Below are 22,984 nucleotides of genomic sequence, written 5' to 3'. Positions count from 1 at the left end.
GACACAGAAGGAAGGGCAACTTCTTTTCTTCAACCACTGCAAGTAGATAAATATTCATGCAACTTTAGAAACATCTCTGCTGAGGTCGCTAGGCTAACCATACATTTGCATTTCTCCACATTCTTTTTCTCTGAGTAAATTAACAGTAAATAGACTTTGTCATGAATATGTTCAGTCTGTACAATAGAGGTACTAAAACTGTCATGATATATGTACAATTTCCTACCTACAAAGTACAACAGTTAGTATGTAATAAAATATGTAAACAAATTTGTTTTTGTTTTTTTTTGACACAGTTGACTGTGACCATAGATACATATTGACACTTTCACCATTACTTGTGTGAACAATGTTTTAGTACTGCATTTGTGTTCCTCCCCACTCCTTGGTAGAAAAAGAGAACACTGATCTAAGGTAGAGTTTTGCAAAAAGATTAGAACCTATTTGAGAGATCCCATTTGGGCTCGTCCAAAGACCGGGGAGGGCCTGGGTTCTCCGACGAAGACCCGTTGGGCATCATTTGAAACACTGTTGTACTGTAAGTTAGGATGACATGCATTTTACAATCATTTGCTTTTTTTTCCTCAAGAGAACACTTTTTGAGACAAAGTGTGATTGACAATCAGAATAATTGTACGGAATAAAATTTCACTGCAACTTCTGTCCATTTGCATGTTTTCTTCTTCTTTTTCTCACCTCACTTTTGATTTTGCTCAAAGCAAAAATAGAGAAGACACCACATCTAGTATTTATAAACCATACATATTCGTTTTTTTTTTATTGTATGCCTGAGCCCATCTTGATAAGCACTACGTACGCCTTGCTTACATGCTGAGCTCGTGAGGCTTCTTGTCACCGTACAAAAGAAGGTTTGTGTTTGAATGTCAAGGATCTCTAAAAGTCTCTTAGATGGAGCAGGGACATACCTCTAATGTCTCTGACCAGATAGAAGAGTAAGGTCTCTAAAGTTGCCTCCTCAGTATGTAAGTGTGCTTTAATATTATAGTACATGTCATCAGTTCCTCTTGTCAGCACAGCCAAGGATCCAAATAATACCATCATTGGTCAGTTCTCCCTCTCTCTCAGACGTAATACTCCTTATCCTTGTTCTTCTGCTTCTTATTGCTGCCTTTCAAGCTGTGCTGTTTGTCCTTCATGACAGCACCGTTGCTCTGTACAGCTGAGTTGGTTATGTAGTTCCTGCTCTCGTCCACCTGGTAGGAGCCTTCGTCCCTGTTCCTGTACTTATACATGGCATAAAGAAGGATGAGGATGCACAGGGCAGCGGCCGCCACAATTCCGATGACCATCCCGGTGGTGCTGCTTGATTCCCGGACCACTTCTGAAGGCCCCGGCCTGACGCCTGGTTCTGTGGGAAGTGCTGTGGGTATATTACGGAACACGGTTGGAGGTTAATCATGGGCCCCTCAGCTGGGTGCCGTCTACCTCAAACGATGTGGACAATGGAAGCAACTCTAGGTCTGGCAGATGTTTTAGCTAGCGATTATTCATTTTCCCATTCGGATATTCGGCGGGTGCATTGTGGAGGGTGGTGGTAAAGGCAGAGGTGGCGGTGGTGCGGCTCTGGCGTTTTTTGCGGTATGGCGGTAGTGATAGTCCTACTGCGTCTGGAGACTGAAGTGTATGTCTAAAAGTCCTGGGTGAGTAGCCACCTTCAAAGCCAGACGTGGACAAGGTCTTAGTGTTACCAAGGAGAAGGTGTTGTAAAAATCTTCATCAGTGGTAGAGCGCTGGTTAGACTTGAACTCTTCCCCAGAGCCATACCCCGACATCGCCAAGCCATCATCATCATCACAATCATCGCTGCCTCGGTCCAACAAGCACGGTGCCCCCGCCTCAGTGGCCTTGGACAGGGCCTCTTTGGTGGTCTCAGTAATGGTGAGGAGTGGTTGGTGGGTTGAGGGAGTGGGAATGAAGGGAGCACGAGGATCGACAAAGGGGTGTACTATTGGATCCTCTAGAACTGGGGTGACTAAGTCAGCTCCTGGGTTCAACACAGACATCCAGAATGTTAGGTGGAGGCATGTCTATCGTGATGCCTTATAATCGCTAACTAAAAAAAAACAAAAAACTTGGCACAGCACGTTGAAAAAACTGCCAAATCAAAATGTTATCAAGCCGCAGATTTCAATCCACAGTTTGGTGCAATTTTCAAAAGGCTTAAGAAAATGTTAGGACGAGCCAGAGAAGTGAAATGTCCAATCAGCTCTAGCAATCTCAGCAAGTAGTCTCGTAGGAAATGTTCCAATTAAATTGTAAATAACTGCAAACGATCCAGACATGAATCATGGCAGATTTATCATCCAATGGCTCTCCAAAGACCTTAAACCTCTTGCTGGTTTCTCACCATACAACAGAGATAGTTACACAACTATTTCTCTGATACAGAGCTGAGGGGTCATTTGGTGATTAACGGGCCTAATGCCAACGTAGCAAAGCTGCTCAGTGCTCAACCTGGCCACATGGAGTAGTCAATGTCCAACTTCCATCCATCCATTCATCCATCCATTTTCTAGCGCTTGTTCCTCCCGGGGTCGTAGGGAGGCTGAAGCCTATTTCATTCTTGCATTCATTCATGGTGTATCTGGATGTGAATTGAAGGTGCGATTGTCCCAAATCAACCTAATACTACCACTACACTTACAAAGTAGTACAGTACAATTATAGGAATGGTATTCTAACAATACTCCATACATTATGAATTCTAAACACTGAGAACTGTCAGACCTGGTAGATCACATTTGTGTGAGTTTTCAGGAATAATAACCTTGAGTGTGGGCATGTAATGAATGACCTCTGCAAAGACAAACCGTTTTTGATTGACTTAAACAGGAGAGAATATCGGAGAGAATTTGAGATAAGTACTTGATCCCCAGGCAAAACATTACTAGTTCTTGATGGAGAAACCCTTGTTGGCAGGCACAGAGGTTTCTTGTTGCCAAAGGTTGCACATCAGAAGGATTTTGGGCCACTTCTCTTTCCCGAAACATGTTTTGACGTGGTTGCTTCGTAATAATATCAAATATAGAATATAGAAAGTTTTAGGATGAAGGTCCAGAGACTGGTGAGAGCACTCCAGGATTTCAACGTGCTTGTTCTTGAGCCACTCCTTTGTAGCCTTGGCTTTATGGTTTGGGTCATTGTCATGCTGGAAGAGCCATCATCAGTGTTTTGGCTGAGGCCAGCAGGATCTTGTCCAAGATTCTACAGTCAATGGCCTGGTTCAATGCGGGGAAGTCTTCCTGTGCCCTTAGCAAGGAAACAATCCCAAAGTACAATGTTTCCGCCTCCAAACACTGACTACAAGTATGTAATCATTATTTTTTATTGGTGACTGTGGTCCAAGCTCCCTTGAAATTGATAAATTAACAAGCTTCTTCTTTGTAATTCTGGGATGGTCCCTCACCTCTCCCGGACTCAAGTTTAACCCACACAACTGAAATCAAGCTTGGGCCTCTAAGTAATAGTGAGATCTTGTATTTTTTCCATCTTGTAATTATGCTTCCAAGAGTAGTCTCACCAAGCTTCTTGATGAAGGGTTAGGGCTAATATATGTTAGGGTCAGAATGCTTGCTATTTTGGAAGAAACGTAAGACATTTCATTGGCTTCGCTCAAGAGCAGGGGTCCCTTACCTTTTTTGGACCAGGGACCGGTTTAACGGACTGGCCGTCCACGTGTGGCAGATGAATACAGCAAAAATAAGCGCATGTAAAATATAACTCACCTTAACACTGAATTAGCGGGATCCCTGGACTCGTTGCTTTGCGATGTGATGGTATATAGAGTACCATCAATCTGCCGGGGACTGCAGATGGAAATTAGCCTTTGACTGCAATCTTGCACATTTACATTCTATATTTGATATTATTGTCACATGTACCGTTGAACAAGCTTATCGGTGTGTCTAGTGGTAAAGACAAAAGTTAAGTCGGAGAAAATGTGGTTGTTTCTGAGTTGTTTATGTTTCTGTGCGACCCAGTAGCAAATGCATCATGGATCGATGGTTGGGGACCACTGCTCCGGAGCGCTGTACCAGATTTCACCCTTGAGCTATGGATGATTCTGAGAAAAGTGAGGAAAATGATTATAAAAAAATTATGTATGCTAAACTTATATATCGGAGGGGCCAGAATGCTACATTGACGAGTGCCGAGAAAAATGTGGAGATGTGTGCTATATGCTAAAAATTGCTGACAATATGTTGGTTACCTGTTCATGGGCTTGTTTATGAGCAAATTAGCTTTTTGTAATGTTTTTGTTGCAGTGCAGTATTCTGTATCGCCCACCACACTGGAAGAGGATCTTGCCTGCCCCTGTCTTGGTTCTTCAACCATCCAAGTCCTGAGTAGGGGGGCACTGATAATCCTATCTGCAGCCCTTACTGTACATTACAGTCTTTGTTTGCTCCTTTTTCTTGGAGCACCAAACCATTGACGTGTGTTGGATGACAGATTAGCACGGCATTGGCCTTTCTTTGTGCTTCCGGAGAAGCCGCAGAAAGTGTACCCTCTGCAGGGACTTGTAGGGCAAGGAGTGGATGTTTGTTGTCCACTTCAGGTCCTGAGTAATAGTAGTTCCCAGGAAACTTGAATGATTTGACCTTTGGCACAATGTGGTTGGTCACAATAAAGGGTAGGAGTGGTGAGGATGTTTCCTGGAATCCATCGTCATCTCCACTGTCTGGGACGTGTTTAGCCATCTTTGATGAGAACCATGACTGTTGTTTTATGTATAAACTTTAGTGGCTTGACAACCGGTTGGGCTAGGATACAGTCGTTTGTGTAGGAGGAGAGGATTTGAGAGACGACACACATCCTTGGGTGCTAACTGTGTGAAGTTGTTTCTCCAAGTCTCACCTGTTTGTCACTCTCAGTTAGGAAGCTGTAGACCCACTTGAGCTGAAGGAGTTCAGAGGAGAAGAACGGAAAGCTTAAGTCCACAAACATGATCCTTGTGTTCTCCATGTTCCCCATTATACACTGAAACCTGTTTGTCTTGTTTGCAGGTCCAACAGGTGGTTTCTAAAACTTAATGACCGTAAATGTCCGAGTAACTGTGTCCTGAGATGTCACATCTCATGGAGACTGGGATATTAGCATTTACAGCAGCATGGGACTTCACACATTTCCAGAGGCTTGTTGAAGACTTTTAGGCAGGATGGAAAGACACCATCCTGGCCCGAAGGAGCTTTTTATGAACCAAAGCAACAAAGGAGTGGCTCAAGAAGAATCCCTGCAGAATCCTGGAGTGGCCTGCCTTGTCTCCAGAACTTCATTCCATAGAAATTCTAGGGCTGGAGCTGAAACTTTATGTAAGTGAAAGCTTTAAAAGTGTCAGAATTTGGAGAGTCTCCGTAAAGATGAGTGGACCAAAATCTCTCCTAAGATTTGTGTAATCCTGGCGACCAACTACGAAAAATGGTCTGACATGGGATTTTGAGAAAGAAGGGGTTGGCCACCAAATACTAAGTCATCTTTTGCTTGAGGAACAAATCAGTGGCCAAATCCAAATGAGCTAGACGGTGACTAGAGCAGCTCTGTAACAAAGAAACGGTTGATACCATGTCAATGGCAGAACAAAGTCACTTTAAAGCTCACCTTTTAACAATTCCTCACCAGAAGGACACCAGACCAGATTCCTCATTAAACATCACTTAGAATACGCAAAATGAATCAAATTAACCCGAGCATTGAGCGATAATAACATTTATGTTTGCGGGAGTCAGCTTTGGGACTTTGCTTTTTAGACACCACACTTTTCCAAACCTCGATTTCATCTCTTTTATCGTACATTCTGTTTGCTTATAATAATAATAATAATAATATTTTTTTTTTGTAATACACTTACATTCCAGAGAAATCTCAAAGTGTTCGAGCTTCTAGGAATTGGCTAAAAGATAAACTTGCTTATACGAGGTAACAAAGTTAAAAAGGGGAGCAGCAGGTGAGGGGAGCAGTGAGCAGCAGCAGTGGCCGCACCTGGGAATCATTTTTGGTGATTTAACCCCTAATTCCAAGCCTTGATGCTGAGTGCCAAGCAGGGAGGTAATGGCTCCCATTTTTAGAGTCTTTGGTATGACTCGGCCGGGGTTTGAACTCACGACCTAACTCTAACCACTAGGCCACTGAGCAGCAAGTTAAAAACAACAATAAATGCTGGAAGAAAACAAGAAAAAAAGGCCATATGATTTTCTTTTAAATTTAAAAGTAACTTTGAATTGTGGAATTAATTACCCAAACAAATAATTGATTGATTCAGTCTCTGTGCTTTTTTAAATATTATTATTGAGTAGGACTGCAAAATAAGCCACCATAGGGGCCAAAGAAGTACCAGCACCTTAATAAAAAAAGGTAGTACAAAAAGTGTCCTTTCTGCTAATTGCCGTCTTCGCCAATGCAAGTCTTAAATACAAATAAAAGAGATGTTAAATGTTAATGTTCATTTATACCTTTTTACATGAATTGGATTGACATGATTTCTTATGGGGAAAATTGGTTTGTTTTTTTGTACAATTACACCTTTTTGAACGGACTACCAACTATAACCGAGGTACCATTGTAATCGTATTTTCTCCCGGGTCATACTAATATAATGCAACATTTACTTGCCAAGTCCTGGACAACCAGTTAGCACGTGTGCCGACGACCATTTTCCACGCTCTTCACAATCAGTTGTCAAAAAGTTATGGACATGAAAACATTGGACTTTGTCCTCATTTCCAAGGGTTCAGCTTTTTATCAAACGTATTCATGCAAATGTAAACTTTCAAAGTTAAATTTTTTTTGTCATGGCTTGGACTACAGTGCGTATATCTATACTGTATATATGTGACAAGATTTAGCATCCCCACATGAATTGATGTTTTTCACTGTTGTTGATAAAAGTACTTCAGACTTTGTACGTAGAAAAACGTCTTCAATTGTTTCCCCCACTTTGATCAATGCATCAAAGGGTAAATATGGCCTCATAAAAGGGTAAACATGGCCACATGTCCCCACAAATGTCTCCACAAAGGGTAAACATGGCCACATGGCCCCACAAATGTCAACGTTACCAGTAAATTGTCTTTTTTGAAGGTTAAAATCAGCATGTTAGACGTAGTTGGATGACCAAAGAATACTCATTGATGAGTATTCTTGTGTGCTATGACACATTTGGACATTAGTGTCAATGAGCCTCTTAAAATATGAAAAATGAATTGGCTTTACTTTGTCATTAAAAAAAGATAAACAGAGGGCCAAATAAAACAATTTTCTTGTTTAGACGCATGGAAAGCAAGAGTATGAAGCGCGACATTGGAAATGGAACTGAACATTTGTAACGTATTCAAACAAATATGGGCGTAAAATGGGGAAGTGTAGCAAAGCCTGGTCTTGTCCAGCAGGTTTGGGTAAAGTGAGCGTTGAAACTGCCATTGACATTGCAAGACGTGCTGGTCACACCCACATATACATTCACAAGTACACAACGCTATAAGTCACACTTTATTCCATTTCAAATAATGAAACATTGTTGAAGAATCATTCAATTGAAAATGTCAACAAACTTGTCAATGATGCAGTTTATAAACTTTAAACTTGCGCAGGCAAACCATAGCAAAATGTTAAGTAGGTCTCAGTCCAAACATCTTTTCAAGTTCTGCATTTCATTTGGAAGTTTTACATGAAAACTTTGTTTCACTCATCCTCTCTACATGTTTTCTTTTTGTGTACATCCTCTCTACATGTTAAGTTTCTGTGTACTTCCTCTCTACATGTTAAGTTTCTGTGTACTTCCTCTCTACATGTTAAGTTTCTGTGTACAGGGCGTCCCAAAAGTCACATCCAATACAACCAGAACATGGCATCACATTATTCTACTTTCCGGACTATAAACCGCACCGGTACTACGACCGCACCCACAAGTTTTTGCAAAAGTCAAATAAAATAAATTCATATATTACCTGCACCGGACTCTAAGCCGCAGATATAAATCGTATATTTGTGAAATGCAATTTTGTAAATGTTTATTTACGTATTTATTTTCAAACGGTGCCTGCAACACGGCTGGGTTCAAGATGTTTACCAGGACTCTTTTTCCTTGCACTTTGTCAACACTTGGTTGAACAGTCTCTTAAAGTGGATCATTTAAGCACTTGTTTGATTTCTTTGCCTCATCCAGTTCATAATTTAGCCGTTAGCGAAGAAAAATCCATAGATAAGCTGCACCTCTGTATAAGCCGCAGGGTTCAAAGCTTGGGAAAACAGTAGCGGCTTATCGTCCAGAAAATGGGTAAATACACTTTCAAATTTGGATTAATCATAATTAAGTAGAGGTAATTACTTATTTGCATAATTTAAAAATAAAGCTAAAAAAAGGTCAATATTTTAAGAAAAATGCAATTTTGTAGTCAGAATGTCAAACAGGGAAGTTTTTACAAATGTTTTTGATTGAATGCATTTATTTCTGCATCCCTGAAAAATGATGTATTCATGTTGTAGTATTTATTCCTTTTACTTTGTCAACACTTGGTTGAACAGTCTCTGAAAGTGGATCATTTTAGCACTTGTTTGATTTCTTTGCCTCATCCATTCCATCCCAAAAATTTATAGATAAGCTGCACCTCTGTATAAGCCGCAGGGTTCAAAGTTTGGGAAAAAAGTAGCGGCTCAGTTCATAATTTAGCCGTTAGCGAAGAACAATAAACAGATAAGCTGCACCTTTGTATAAGCCGCAGGGTGCAAAGTGTGGGAAAAAAGTAGTGGCTTATCGTCCAGAAAATCGGTGAATACACTTTCAAATTTGGATTAATCATAATTAAGTAGAAAAAAATGGCCAATATTTGAACAAAAATGCAATTTTCTAGTCAGACTGTCAGACAGGGAAGTTTTGAACATTTTTTTGATTGAATGCATTTATTTCTGCATCCCTGAAAGAATGCAGTATTATTTAGTAGGAGGATGTGATAGAATGCTGTATTGTTTAGTAGGAGAAGACTTTAGGGAGACCCTGTAGCGTCGCAGGCTGAGCTTGAAACTGCATCAGTGGCAAACAATCGAAGGAGAGGTGAGTCGTCAACTTACATCGACATTTTGCCCGCATGAATTTGTCAGGAAAGAAAAGGATATAGAAAATAAAAGTTGTATAATGGATATCCACTTGTATCAACATGACAGTACAGGAGGCAACAGCACACACATCCACGCCACACAACAGAAAAATAAACACCATCCTTCTCTTCTTAGATTTCTCTGGATAAATCATTTCTGTCTTGTTTTTACAAAAGAAAAAGAAAAAATGGACATAGCTCAAATCTATTCCCGTTCCAGTGTTATTATTACTAGACTCCCGTGGAGCAGAATGACTTCTAAGACGAGGGAGCAGGTGAAGAAGGGGCGGGGCCTATGAAGATGTTACATAGGAAATGGTGCTGATGAGGGTGAGTGTGTAAGTCAGTTGCCATGTCCATGTAAAGGCAGAACGAGGCGGTCGGGCGGCACTAGAGCTTTTGGCTGTAAGGAAGGGATGGGATATACAAACAATGAGCATATACATGCCCATGATATACAAACAATGAGCATATACATGCCCATCTACAGAAAGAAGTCTAACACTGACAGCTCTGACAAACCCTAAACTGCAACTTTTTAGCCATGCAATTCTTGGGGTTTTCTTCAGGAAATATGCATGAGTTCATTGGACGGACCTTTGCAAATGTCAACATGAGCAGGAAGAGCATCTACTTACAAGGGAACTGCACTTTTTTATTGCGTTTTATTTCGCCCGTCATTCACAATCCTTCTGTGAGACAAGAACATACCTCTTGCTCTTCTATGTGCCTTCTAAACATTCAAAAACTGCTAGTACCAGGCGGCTGATTGATTGATCGATTGATTGAGACTTTTATTAGTAGACTAAATGGTAACACCTCAGTACGTTTTTCCACTTGTTTAAGTCGGGGTCCACTTAAATTGATTCATGATACAGATATATACTATCATATATACTATCATCATAACGATGCAAGTAAAAAAAAACATGGTTTACATGCCGTGCCGTGCAGAATAACATAGAGGAAGTAGTAGCCTTGCTCACAGGTGCTACATCTCGCATCTTACCTGTACAGGAAGTACAACTTGGAAAATCCACTCGCTACCAACTTAAAAACTACAAAAAAATAGTCACACTTTTTCCACATTCTGTTATGTTGGAGACTTATTCCAAAATGGAATACATTCATTTTGTCCTCAAAATTCTACACACAATACCCCATCATGACAATGTGAAGTTTTATTTCTTTTTCTATTTTGTAAATGTATTAAAACAAATAAAGTACAAAACAAATGACAAAAAATCCCAAGTATGTAAATACTCTCAGCCTTCGCTCAATACTTCACTACACTGAACACAAATAGAAATGCAACACTTTTGTTTTCGCTCCCATTTTTCAGGAGTTGAACTCAACACAAAAGACCCATTCCTCTCAAATATTGTTCTGGCTAAATCTGTGTTAGTGAGCATTTCTTCTCTGCCAAGATAATCCACTGGAGTGGACCACGAAGATGAACTGCAGTCCGCTCGAGACCCCGATGAAGACGACGAGCCTCCGAGGGTTCCTCGCAGTTTGCGCAGAAATGATTTGGTTATGCGAACCGATAGTCGCAGCAGCTGTCCGGGTGGCTGGTCTCAGACGATCGTGGAGGTCCTGGGTCGGTGTGGTTACACGTGGTCTGCGGTTGTGAGGCTGCCAAATTCTCTATAATGCCTTTGGAGAGAGCTTACGGTAGAGAAAAGAACATTCTACAGCTCTGGTGGACATTCCTGCAGTCAGCATGCCAACTGAACGCTTCCTCAAAACTTGCCACAGTCTGTGCTTTTTGTGCTGCGTGATAAAACTGCACATTTTATCGTGGCAGCCTGAGGCACACCTGTGCAATAATCATGCATCTTGATGTGCCACACCTGTGAGGTGAGATGGATTATCTTGGCAAAGAAGAAATGCTCACTAACACAGAATTGTCAACAATATTTGAGAGGAATGGGTTTTCTGAGCTGCCACCTTATCGTGGTAGAGGAGTTTGCGTGTCCCAATGATCCTAGGAGCTATGTTGTCCGGGGGCTTCTATGCCCCCTGTTAGGGTCTCCCAAGACAAACAGGTCCTAGGTGAGGGATCAGACAAAGAGCAGCTCGAAGACTTCTATGAGAATGCAACAACAAGGACTCAGATTTCCCTCGACGGGACGCGGGTCACCGGGGCCCCCCTCTGGAGCCAGGCCCGGAGTTGGGGCACGATGGCAAGCGCCTGGTGGCTGGGCCTGTCCCCATGGGGCCCGGCCGGGCACAGCCCGAAGAGGGAACGTGGGTCACCCCACCAATGGGCGCACCACTCATGGGAGGGCCCATAGAGGTCGGGTGCATTGTGAGCTGGGCGGTCTGATACTCGGCTACATAAGCTAGCTCTTGGGACGTGGAACGTCACCTCGCTGGGGGGGAAGGAGCCTGAGCTAGTGCGCGAGGTAGAGAAGTTCCGGCTGGATATAGTCGGACTCACCTCGACGCACAGCAAGGGCTCTGGAACCAGTCCTCTCGAGAAAGGCTGGACTCTCTTCCACACTGGCGTTGCACGCAGTGAGAGGTGACGAGATGGGGTGGAAATTCTTGTTTTTCCCCGGCTCAAAGCCTGCACGTTGGAGTTCAAACCGGTGGACGACAGGGTAGCTTCCCTCCGCCTTCGGGTGGGGGGACGGGTCCTGACTGTTGTTTGTGCTTACGCACCAAACAGCAGATCAGAGTACCCACCCTTTTTGGATACACTCGAGGGAGTACTGGAAAGTGCTTCCCCGGGTGATTCCCTTGTCCTATTGGGGGACTTCAACGCTCATGTTGGCAACGACAGAGAAACCTGGAGAGGCGTGATTGGGAAGAATGGCCGCCCGGATCTGAACCCAAGTGGTGTTTTGTTATTGGACTTTTGTGCTTGTCACAGATTGTCCATAACGAATACCACGCTCAAACATAAGGGTGTCCATATGTGCACTTGGCACCAGGACACCCTAGGCCGCAGTTCCATGATCGACTTTGTAGTTGTGTCATCGGATTTGCGGCCTCATGTTTTGGACACTCGGGTGAAGAGAGGGGCGGAGCTTTCTACCGATCACCACCTGGTGGTGAGTTGGCTGCGATGGTGGGGGAGGATGCCGGACAGACCTGGCAGGCCCAAACGCATTGTGAGGGTTTGCTGGGAACGTCTGGCAGAGTCTCCTGTCAGAGAGAGTTTCAATTCCCACCTCCGGAAGAACTTGGAACATGTCACGAGGGAGGTGCTGGACATTGAGTCCGAGTGGACCATGTTCCGCACCTCTATTGTGGAGGCGGCTGATCGGAGCTGTGGCCGCAAGGTGGTTGGTGCTTGTCGTGGCGGTAATCCTAGAACCCGTTGGTGGACACCGGCGGTGAGGGATGCCGTCAAGCGGAAGAAGGAGTCCTATCGGGTTCTTTTGGCTCATAGGACTCCGGAGGCAGCGGACAGGTACCGACAGGCCAAGCGGTGTGCCTGTCGGTACACCGCTTGGCCTGTCGGAGGAGTTCAAGTACCTCGGAGTCTTGTTCACGAGTGAGGGAAGAGTGGATCGTGAGATCGACAGGCGGATCGGTGCAACGTCTTCAATAATGCGGACGCTGTATCGATCCGTTGTGGTGAAGAAGGAGCTGAGCCGGAAGGCAACGCTCTCAATTTACCGGCCGATCTACGTTCCCATCCTCACCTATGGTCATGAGCTTTGGGTTATGACCGAAAGGACAAGATCACGGGTACAAGCGGCCCAAATGAGTTTCCTCCGCCGGGTGGCTGGTCTCTCCCTCAGAGATAGGGTGAGAAGCTCTGCCATCCGGGGGGAGCTCAAAGCAAAGCCGCTGCTCCTCCACATGGAGAGGAGCCAGATGAGGTGGTTCGGGCATCTGGTCAGGATGCCACCTGAACGCCTCCCTAGGGAGGTGTTTAGGGCACGTCCAATCGGTAGGAGGCCACGGGGAAGACCCAGGACACATTGGGAAGACTATGTCTCCCGGCTGGCCTGAGAATGCCTTGGGACCCCCCGGGAAGAGCTGGGGAGAGGGAAGTCTGGGCTTCCCTGCTTATGCTGCTGCCCCCGCGACCCAACCTCGGATAAGCGGAAGAAGATGGATGGATGGTCTTTTGTGTATATAGTCAACGTTTTACATCTCTGAGATAAACTCATGAAAAATTGGAGCAAAAACAAAAGTGTAGCGTTTATATTATTGTTGAGTGTACCTGTGGCATGGTACTCAAAAAGATATATATTTATATTTGTGTTGAGTGTACCTGCGGGAAAAAGCCTTGAGGCTGCCACAGGTGCATCAACAGGTGCATCAACTAAGTATTGAGCAAAGCCTGTGAATGCAGTTTTTATTTATTTATTTTGAATTCATTTTCAAAATGAAAGAAAACAACTTTTTCACTTTGTCATCATGAGGTATTGTGTGTTGAATTTTGAGGCCAAAAATGAATGTGGTCCATTTTGGAATAAGGCTGTGACATAAGTGAAGTGTTGTGAATACTTACGGGCTGCAAACAAACGGAAGGCAGAATGTTTCATTATTCAAAGAGTGTGGAACATTCTGGAGTTAGCAGCTCAGGCTAGCACAAGTTAGCAGCTCAGGCTAGCACAAGTTCTAAACTAAATATCACATCCCAGTCAGAAGTTTGATGTCCTAATTTCAGCAATAGTGCGACAGTAAAGTTATTTTATGTTTTTGTGTTGACAGAAGTAGAGAACTGCTTGTCGTGCCTTCATTCAGATCCAAAGTTACAATAATGAGTCAAATGAGCAAAGTATGAGAAGTTCTCATCATTGTGCTCGTTACTTACTTCTTGTGCTCGTTACTTACTTCTTGTGCTCGTTACTTACTTCTTGCATTCATCGACAGACTACATCGTTGTTAGCCACCTCTCACTGGCACTCTTTTACTCTTTAGAATGCACAGAACAGGGAAGTCACATGTGTTCTTGTCTCAAAGAGGGATTGTGGGTAATTATATAAATATAATTCACTTATTGTGGGTAAGGGGCAACATTACCCCCCAAAAAAGTGCAATTGCCCTTTAAGGTCAAATTTGGTGCTTGAGCTTAGTTTTTAATCTCATTTGTAAAGAAAGCACGCATGTGAAGGAGAACACAGAAGGTAGTTAGTAGTAGTTAGTAGTAGTTAGGAATAGTTAGTAGTACAGGGTGTCCATAAAGTGTCTTTACCAGGAAAACAAATGTGTTACAAAAACAATTGATGAGATATATTGATCCGAGTTGTTTAATGTATCAACCTTTGTAACCCTATCTTATGTTGTGTACCTTTGCATCTTACATTGTGTACCTTTGTAACCCTATCTTATGTTGTGTACCTTTGTAACCCTATATTATGTTGTGTACCTTTGTAACCCTATCTTATGTTGTGTACCTTTGTAATTCTATCTTATGTTGTGTACCTTTGCATCTTACATTGTGTACCTTTGTATATTACATTGTGTACCTTTGTAACCCTATCTTATGTTGTGTACCTTTGCATCTTACATTGTGTACCTTTGTAACCCTATCTTATGTTGTGTACCTTTGTAACTCTATCTTCTGTTGTGTACCTTTGTATCTTACATTGTGTACCTTTGTATCTTATATTGTGTACCTTTGTATCTTACATTTTGTACCTTTGTAACCCTATCTTACGTTGTATACCTTTGTCAAACACCCCATCTGCAACACATAGCGCTCATCCTGAAGAAAAGGCTAATGTGTACAGCAAAAGATGCCAAGTAGGCACAAGACATTGAAACAACGTTGACAACTTGTTGAATGAGGTCCTGTTGTTGTGCAACTCCAACACAACGTTGAAACAACATACTTTTTGACAAGGTTCAATCAATTTTGTTGTGACCTTGATTTGACATTGAAATGTGGTCATTTCCCAACAAGGTGGATCCAAGGTTAGACATCAACGTTGTCTCATTTGACAAATACAACTATGGTGCAACATTGTTTCAAATTCACTTTTAAAGGACATGTACGTATAATCAAGGTTGTATCAATGACTTGTGCCTGCCAAGCTTCCTGATGCCATTGCTACCATGGATGACACCATTGCTACCATGGATGACACCATTGCTAACCATGGATGACACCATTGCTACCATGGATGACACCATTGCTAACCATGGATGACACCATTGCTACCATGGATGACACCATTGCTACCATGGATGACACCATTGCTACCATGGATGACACCATTGCTACCATGGATGACACCATTGCTACCATGGATGACACCATTGCTACCATGGATGACACCATTGCTACCATGGATGACACCATTGCTAACCATGGATGACACCATTGCTACCATGGATGACACCATTGCTACCATGGATGACACCATTGCTAACCATGGATGACACCATTGCTACCATGGATGACACCATTGCTACCATGGATGACACCATTGCTACCATGGATGAGCAAATGTTACGGCGAACAAGGCAAGACAAAATAAGCAACCACAGCAATATCCACTTTGTACTATACAGCCGTGTGGGTTGATTAGTTTTTGCAACACATGTAAACACAACGGTGAAGTGACTTTATGGACACCCTGTTCTAAATCCAAAATGGTAAAAGTGAGTAAAAGATGTTTAACAATAATATTTCATTGGAATCCAATTGTGAAAAAGAAAAGAAAAGAAAGGAAAGAAGTTCAACCAAAGGACCTTTTGGGTTCCTAATCAAAACCTCTGCAAAGAATCAAATGCAAAAGCTGCAAGAAGAAAGATTTGTGCAGACACTCCAAGCAGATGCACACAATCAAAGAAGACAACAGAGACGCTGCACTTGAAGGACTTCTCTTGAAAGATGACATCATCTCTACTTTGAGCTGCAGGATGTTGATGCATGCTTAAAGGACTTAAAGGACTTCTCTGGAAAGATGACATCATCTCTACACTGCAGGATGTTGATGCATGCTTAAAGGAAGTTGCATTTAGGGAAAGTAGAAAAGAACCAAAACAACAAAAACATAGAAAAGTGTGGGGTGGGTGGAGGGGGGGAAGGTAAGACTGACAAGAATAGGTGAGTGACAGACCGTGTCCCAATTTCACACAATGAGGGTTAGGGTTGGTTTAGTTAGGTTAACCCTAACCTTAACCCATGGATTGTAATGAAAACATAAGAGTTGGGCAATAAGATTCTGTGCTAATTTTACTGGGATAAAGTTAGACTGCAGAACATGAGGTTCCGCTCCATGTCTTGCCCATCCCACACTTGACTTACCATTTAGCGCAAAAATTGTGACACAAGTCAATTTGAAGCCATGGCAGTGAGGAACAAGAACTGAACACAATTTGAAGTCATGACATTGAGGGACAAGAACTGAACACAATTTGAAGTCACAGCAGTGAGGGGCAAGAACTGAACACACATGAAGTCATAGCAGTGAGGGGCAAGAACTGAACACAATTTGAAGTCATAGCAGTGAACGACAAGAACTGAACACACATGAAGTCATAGCAGTGAGGGACAAGAAAACAACACAATTGAAGTCATAGCAGTGAGGGACAAGAACACAACACAATTGAAGTCATAGCAGTGAGGGACAAGAACACAACACAATTGAAGTCATAGCAGTAAGGGACAAGAACACAACACAAACATTCAGCATTCAGTGGGTAATACAAATTCAACACACCCCAATACAATAAAATGTGTTTTGTTTTCAAAATAAGTGGATTACAATCAGCTCATTTGGATCATTGGCTATAATAATAATAATAATAATAATAATAATAATTATAATAACAATGTATAATAACAATAATAATGTATAATATCCACCTGGTCTACTTCAAAATGACAAAACCTGTTCCACGTTAACATTTGAGGTTCTGTTCACAGCTGGCAAGTTCGGTTTTGTTCAAACAAACTAGTTGTACTTGACTTGCTTAATGTCAACGTGTTAAAGTGAGCACAGAAGATGTGACCAATCTAAGTCTAAGACTAGATGTGACCAATCTAAGTCTAAGACTAGATGTGACCAATCTAAGTCTAAGACTAGATGTAACAATCTAAGTCAAAGACTAGATTTGGAAGTACTCTGTAAGCCTCACGGGAAAGATATTGACAGCATCACAGACTGCATCAATTTCTGTGAGGACTCCATCATCCCTACAAAAACTCCATTGTTACCCAAACAACAAGCCCTGGATCACCAGCCAGCTAAAGGTGCTGCTGAATAAAACGAAGCTAGCCTTCAGATCCGGTGATCGGGACGAGTTGAGGAGGATTCAGTGGCAGCTTAAAGTTCAGCTGCAAGAAGGGAAAGATGTCTACAGGAGGAAGCTAGAGGCTAAACTCCAACAGAACACTTGTGATGTGTGGAAGGGAATGAAAGCCATCACAGGCTTCAACAACAAAGCCAAACTGCTGGATGGGGGTGTAGATAGAGCCAATATATGGGGGTGTAGATAGAGCCAATATATGGGGGTGTAGATAGAGCCAACGAGCTGAATTTGTTTTTCAATAGATTTAGCAATGCACCCCTTACTGGCCCTCACCCCACTACTCCTGTCCTCACACCTCCTCTGAACATCAATACACAAACTCCTTCTCTGTTACCTGCCACCGCTGTTTCTTTTCCCCCCACTGAGAAAGCCAGCCCGGTGTGTCTGACACCTGGACATGTGAGACGACAGCTGGAGAGAGTCAATCCAGCTAAGTCAGCAGGCCCTGACCGAGTCAACCCCTGGGTCCTGAAGACTTGCGCTGCTCAGCTAACTGGGATCCTGCACTCCATCTTCAACCTGAGTCTGAAGCTAGAACGGATACCAGTGCTATGGAAAACATCCTGCATGGTGACGGTGCCCAAGAAGCCCATCCCATCGTGCTTGAACGACTTCAGACCTGTTGTCCTGACATCCCAGGTCATAAAGGTCCTCGAAAGACTTGTGCTGGATCAGCTGAGACCCCTGGTGGCTCCTTCCCTGGACCCTCTACAGTTTGCATATCAGCCCCATGTAGGAGTGGATGATGCTGTTATCTACCTGCTGCATCATGTTTACTCTCACCTGGATGGTGGGAGGGGCACTGTGAGGATCATGTTTTTTGATTTCTCCAGTGCCTTTAACACCATTCAGCCAATTCTGATGAGTGACAAGTTGCTGAGGATGGGTGTCAGTTCATGCATTGCCTCCTGGATCACTGATTACTTGTCTGACAGGCCCCAGTTTGTGCGACTGAGGAGCTCCCTGTCGGATACTGTGGTCAGTGGTGTAGGTGTGACCAATCTAAGTCTAAGACTAGATGTGACCAATCTAAGTCTATGACTAGATGTAACAATCTAAGTCTAAGACTAGATGTGACCAATCTAAGTCTAAGACTAGATGTAACAATCTAAGTCTATTGAAGATTCAAGTTTCAACTTAAAAATGTGTTTAACTGTCACAAATGTAACATTTAATTTGTTTGTATTAGGGATGTGTTGAATTTTGTTTTACGCGTATAACAACAATATGTCATGGATGGAAAGTATATTAACAATATGTCATGGTTGGAAAGTATATTAAACATATGTCATGGTTGGAAAGTATATTAACAATATGTCATGGCTGGAAAGTAAATTAACAATATGTCATGGATGGAAAGTATATTAACAATATGTCATGGATGAAAAGTATATCAAACATATGTCATGGATGGAAAGTATATTAACAACATGTCATGGATGGAAAGTATATTAAAAATATGTCATAGATGGAAAGTATATTAACAATATGTCATGGATGGAAAGTATATTAACAATATGTCATGAATGGAAAGTATATTAACAATATGTCATGGATGGAAAGTATATTAACAATATGTCATGGATGAAAAGTATATTAAACATATGTCGTGGATGGAAAGTATATTAACAATATGTCATGGATGGGAAGTATATTGAAAATATGTCATAGATGGAAAGTATATTAACAATACGTCATGGATGGAAAGTATATTAACAATATGTCATGGATGGAAAGTATATTAACAATATGTCATGGATGAAAAGTATATTAACAATATATCATGGATGGAAAGTATATTAACAATATGTCATAGATGGAAAGTACATCACACTATGTCATGGATGGAAATGGTCAGATGAAAAGCTTAAAGTGTGCATCCATGCAGACCTTTCAAAACAATTGACTTGACATTGAGTCTGTTTTATGGATACAGACTTGAAACTTTGTGTTGACGCCAATGTGCAGTGCACTCCACCCCTGCACTTTCTGTATGTTGTCTCATGGACCAATCCATCAGATGGCATTGAGAGTATGTCATAGTAATGTGTGTAGTTATGTATATTGTTGCTTTAACTACAACATGTATGTCATACTAATGTGTGTAGTTATGTATATTGTTGCTTTAACTAGAACATGTATGTCATACTAATGTGTGTAGTTATGTATATTGTTGCTTTAACTAGAACATGTATGTCATACTAATGTGTGTAGTTATGTATATTGTTGCTTTAACTACAACATGTATGTCATACTAATGTGTGTAGTTATGTATATTGTTGCTTTAACTACAACATGTATGTCATACTAATGTGTGTAGTTATGTATATTGTTGCTTTAACTACAACATGTATGTCATACTAATGTGTGTAGTTATGTATATTGTTGCTTTAACTACAACATGTATGTCATACTAATGTGTGTAGTTATGTATATTGTTGCTTTAACTACAAAAAATGGATTTTCATTTTGTTAGATGTAAATGCTTGAAAGTAAGCAAAGCGAAACAGCGGACTCACTAGCAGTCAGAAGTTCCACATCTCACATGCTCTCCCGGTGTTACATTTTGTGTTACAGCATTTCATGTTACGGCACTTTCTGTTCAGGTGCTTCGGGTTACGGCACTTTGTGTTACGGAACTTTGGGTTACAGCGCTTCATGTAACGGAGTTTCGTGTAACGCTTTCATGCTACGGCGTTCCAACACTTTGTGTTGCATCGCTTTTGTGATCCCACACCTTGTGTTACGGCGCTTTGTGCACCAATTTTGCACCATGACTAGGGAAGGTTGTTTGGGATGTCTCATATAAGTAAATGCTGTGCTAGTATTTCAAAGTGCTTTCAAGGTTCATTAATCTGATTTACTCACTTTGTCCACAAGATGGCAGCAAGTATGTAGCATTCAGAGTGCCTGGTCGTTTGAAAGTAGTTTGGACACTCCAAGTGTATATCAAGTGTTGATGAAAGTGTGCTTGTCTTACACAAGGTTTGCGAATGATCGGTAGAATTGCAAAAAAGTGCAGTTCCCCGTTCACTGTCGCGACATTCCCAATCTGCAGAGTAGCTTTGATTCAGTTTTCTCTCTGTCAAGAGTTTTTCCTCACCATGATAGTTTCTAAATGTACATTATAAGCAGAACGGTCCTAGACTACGAAGTGGCGAAAAAGGTCCATGGTTTTGCAAGTTTACCCCCTTAGGATAAACATGATGAACTGTTATTGTAGGCTTACTTATTGTAACCGAGGAGGTTCTCCTTTATTTGGAGACCAACTACCAAGCAATCTGACGCCCGACTGGTGATGTGCCCGTGCTCGTCCTGTGGACCAGGAAAGTACTCCTGGTCACTGGCCAAACTCTGTCTCCGAACAAAGAGCTGTCAAAGGAGGATTCTAAGATCCGCCCACAATAATGAGGGACCAAGATCAGCATCAAAGACCTGAGGACCACCAGGATGTGGTCAGTGAGTATGGCCGACATTTTGCTTCTTACCATCAAACTGGCTTGTTTGGAGGCAAAGAAAGGGTGAATGTGAGGCAAAGGAAGGGTGAATCTGAGCCAAACAACCGAGTCCAGACGAGTTTGCTCGGAGCGGCCGTGACGGTAAATCTAGTTTAGTCAGAGGTCGGCTTCACGTCCAGCCGGCAGGGGATTTAGGAGTTCTGCTCACACTGCAGACTAAGCTACCAGGACACACTATCGTCTTTATTTTACTAGAAGTCAGCTCGGGAAAACAAAGAATCTCTTTCGGAGTGTTTCTCATTTAACATCGGTGAAAGTCCACAAATGCTTGAAAAAAAAAAGACGTCTACAGTTTTCCCTGCCTGTTTAGTGCCGTGAACCAGAAGTACAAGTGCATTCCGTCTCCTAGTCATCCATAATGTGTTTAGTTGTATGGATTCTTCATGAATCAATCCAAGCAACGCTTTTAAGTTTTACAATATAACTAAAACAATAGTAGTGTTTTCAGGCAAATGTGTACATGCTATCGTCGTTAACATTAGCTAATATGCTAACATGTTTACGAGTGTCTGTGTTAGTATTATTAACTTAAAATGGCATTCCTTTTGTATTGTTTCAGTTTCACAAATTCCTCAGTAAATTCACCAAAACGTCACCGTGGAGTTATTGAGTCTGTTTAGCTGATTGGAGAGCTAGCTTGCGCAGCTAGTGGGTCCATGACTGTGACTTCTGTTTTGTTTGATCAACCGTTTTACTGCCCTGTTCCAGACAATTAAGGTATGTAAATAAAGATTTAGAAAATGTATCTGTGTAAATAACTCATTTCACAAGGTATAAATCTGCCACTTATAGTCTGGTGCGGCTAATATATGGAATATATTACATTTTTTCCTATAATTTGTGGGTGCGGCTCTATAGTAAGTAAGAAAGTATGGTAATTAAGTTCATGATGTTGGTGTATTAAAAGAACAATGTTGTTGGGTTCAGTGCCTACTAATCCCAGTAGCAACTAATATATTATGTTTTAGAAAAACCCTCGATTGCCATCTCATGAAGTGGCTCATTAAGGACGTAACAGATGGACAACAGAGAACAGAATCACTAAACAATTTGACAACGTAAACAAAACTAAAAGGTAATGCATTTGAGCGCAACAATGGCTTCCAGACAGAATGCCAATGCAGACAAAGCAGTCAATTTTGTCTCTTTGGGAATGTGAAAGTACGTCTCGTGCAAATGAACATCATTTCCATTTGGAACAAAGTTGAATGCCAACAAATAGTAAACCATACCACTGTGGTGGTTTGAAATGTTGTCAATGAGAGCATCACCAAATAAAGTTACTGTTGAATAGGAAGTGGGAATGCTTCAAACCCAAAGAGGTATAAAAGATGGATATGATGAAGGCAGAGACAAAATGGCCAATGATGTGTGATGTATGACTGGGGCCCTGTCTTTGTCTTTCTTCACAAATCCCTTTTAGTGATCATCTCCTGCATACTCTTTCAAAGAAAGTGGGAATGGCCAAGCGCTTGTCAGCCAAAATATTCCCCTTTGACACTTTCTGCTTTGCTTTCATTTCAGCACAAGGAATCATGGTGCGCTCCAGCAAACGTGGACATTCCCAAATTCTTTCAAATGTATTCTCTATGTGAGCAAAGGCTTTTTTTTTTATTGCGTTTGGTCTTTTAGTATTTTTGGGAAAAATAACAAGTGTGCTTTGAAGCAACAGGCAAAAAAGATGAATACAAACAGAAAGTCAATGATATCTGTTCTCTGGAGGCAACACAATGCAAGCATCTACACCATGGAGGCACACACACTATGTTTCAATAATATGATGGAGGCACACACACTAACACAACATTGTTTCAATAATATGATGGAGGCACACACGCTAACACAACATTGTTTGTGAGAGAAGAAGAATATGATGGATGGATGGATGGATGGCAGCATCACTGGTCCTCAGGGTTCACTTCCATACACACGTCACTTTGTGAAGACGTACACTGTTTGCACATTTGTATGCGGGCATGTTTACCCCCTTGCATGACCCATGGGAAAGTGCAGCTCCTGACCCAATGTGTGAGGTAGCACATAGGGGTAATGACCCATACCCAATGTGTGAGGTAGCACATAGGGGTAATGACCCATACCCAATGTGTGAGGTAGCAAGTAGGGGTG

The 22,984-nt window shown here is 42.0% G+C and overlaps 1 protein-coding gene across 2 annotated transcripts in view; it reads right to left on the bottom strand.

Moving 5' to 3' along the window:
- Positions 1-676: 676 nt before the first annotated feature.
- The window catches only part of LOC133624099 (neurexin-3a-like), a 180,868-nt gene continuing 158,560 nt past the window's right edge, over positions 677-22,984 (bottom strand). For both annotated transcript variants that reach the window (XM_061987717.1, XM_072916154.1), the window contains one exon: positions 677-1,381. In XM_061987717.1, the coding sequence (XP_061843701.1) occupies positions 1,083-1,381 (299 nt within the window). In that variant the 3' untranslated portion in view covers positions 677-1,082. The remainder of the gene's footprint in view (positions 1,382-22,984) is intronic.

This window comes from Nerophis lumbriciformis, linkage group LG26 (assembly GCF_033978685.3).
Source record: "Nerophis lumbriciformis linkage group LG26, RoL_Nlum_v2.1, whole genome shotgun sequence".
Classification (NCBI taxonomy): domain Eukaryota; kingdom Metazoa; phylum Chordata; class Actinopteri; order Syngnathiformes; family Syngnathidae; genus Nerophis; species Nerophis lumbriciformis.
This window is presented reverse-complemented; position numbering and strand designations above follow the sequence as displayed.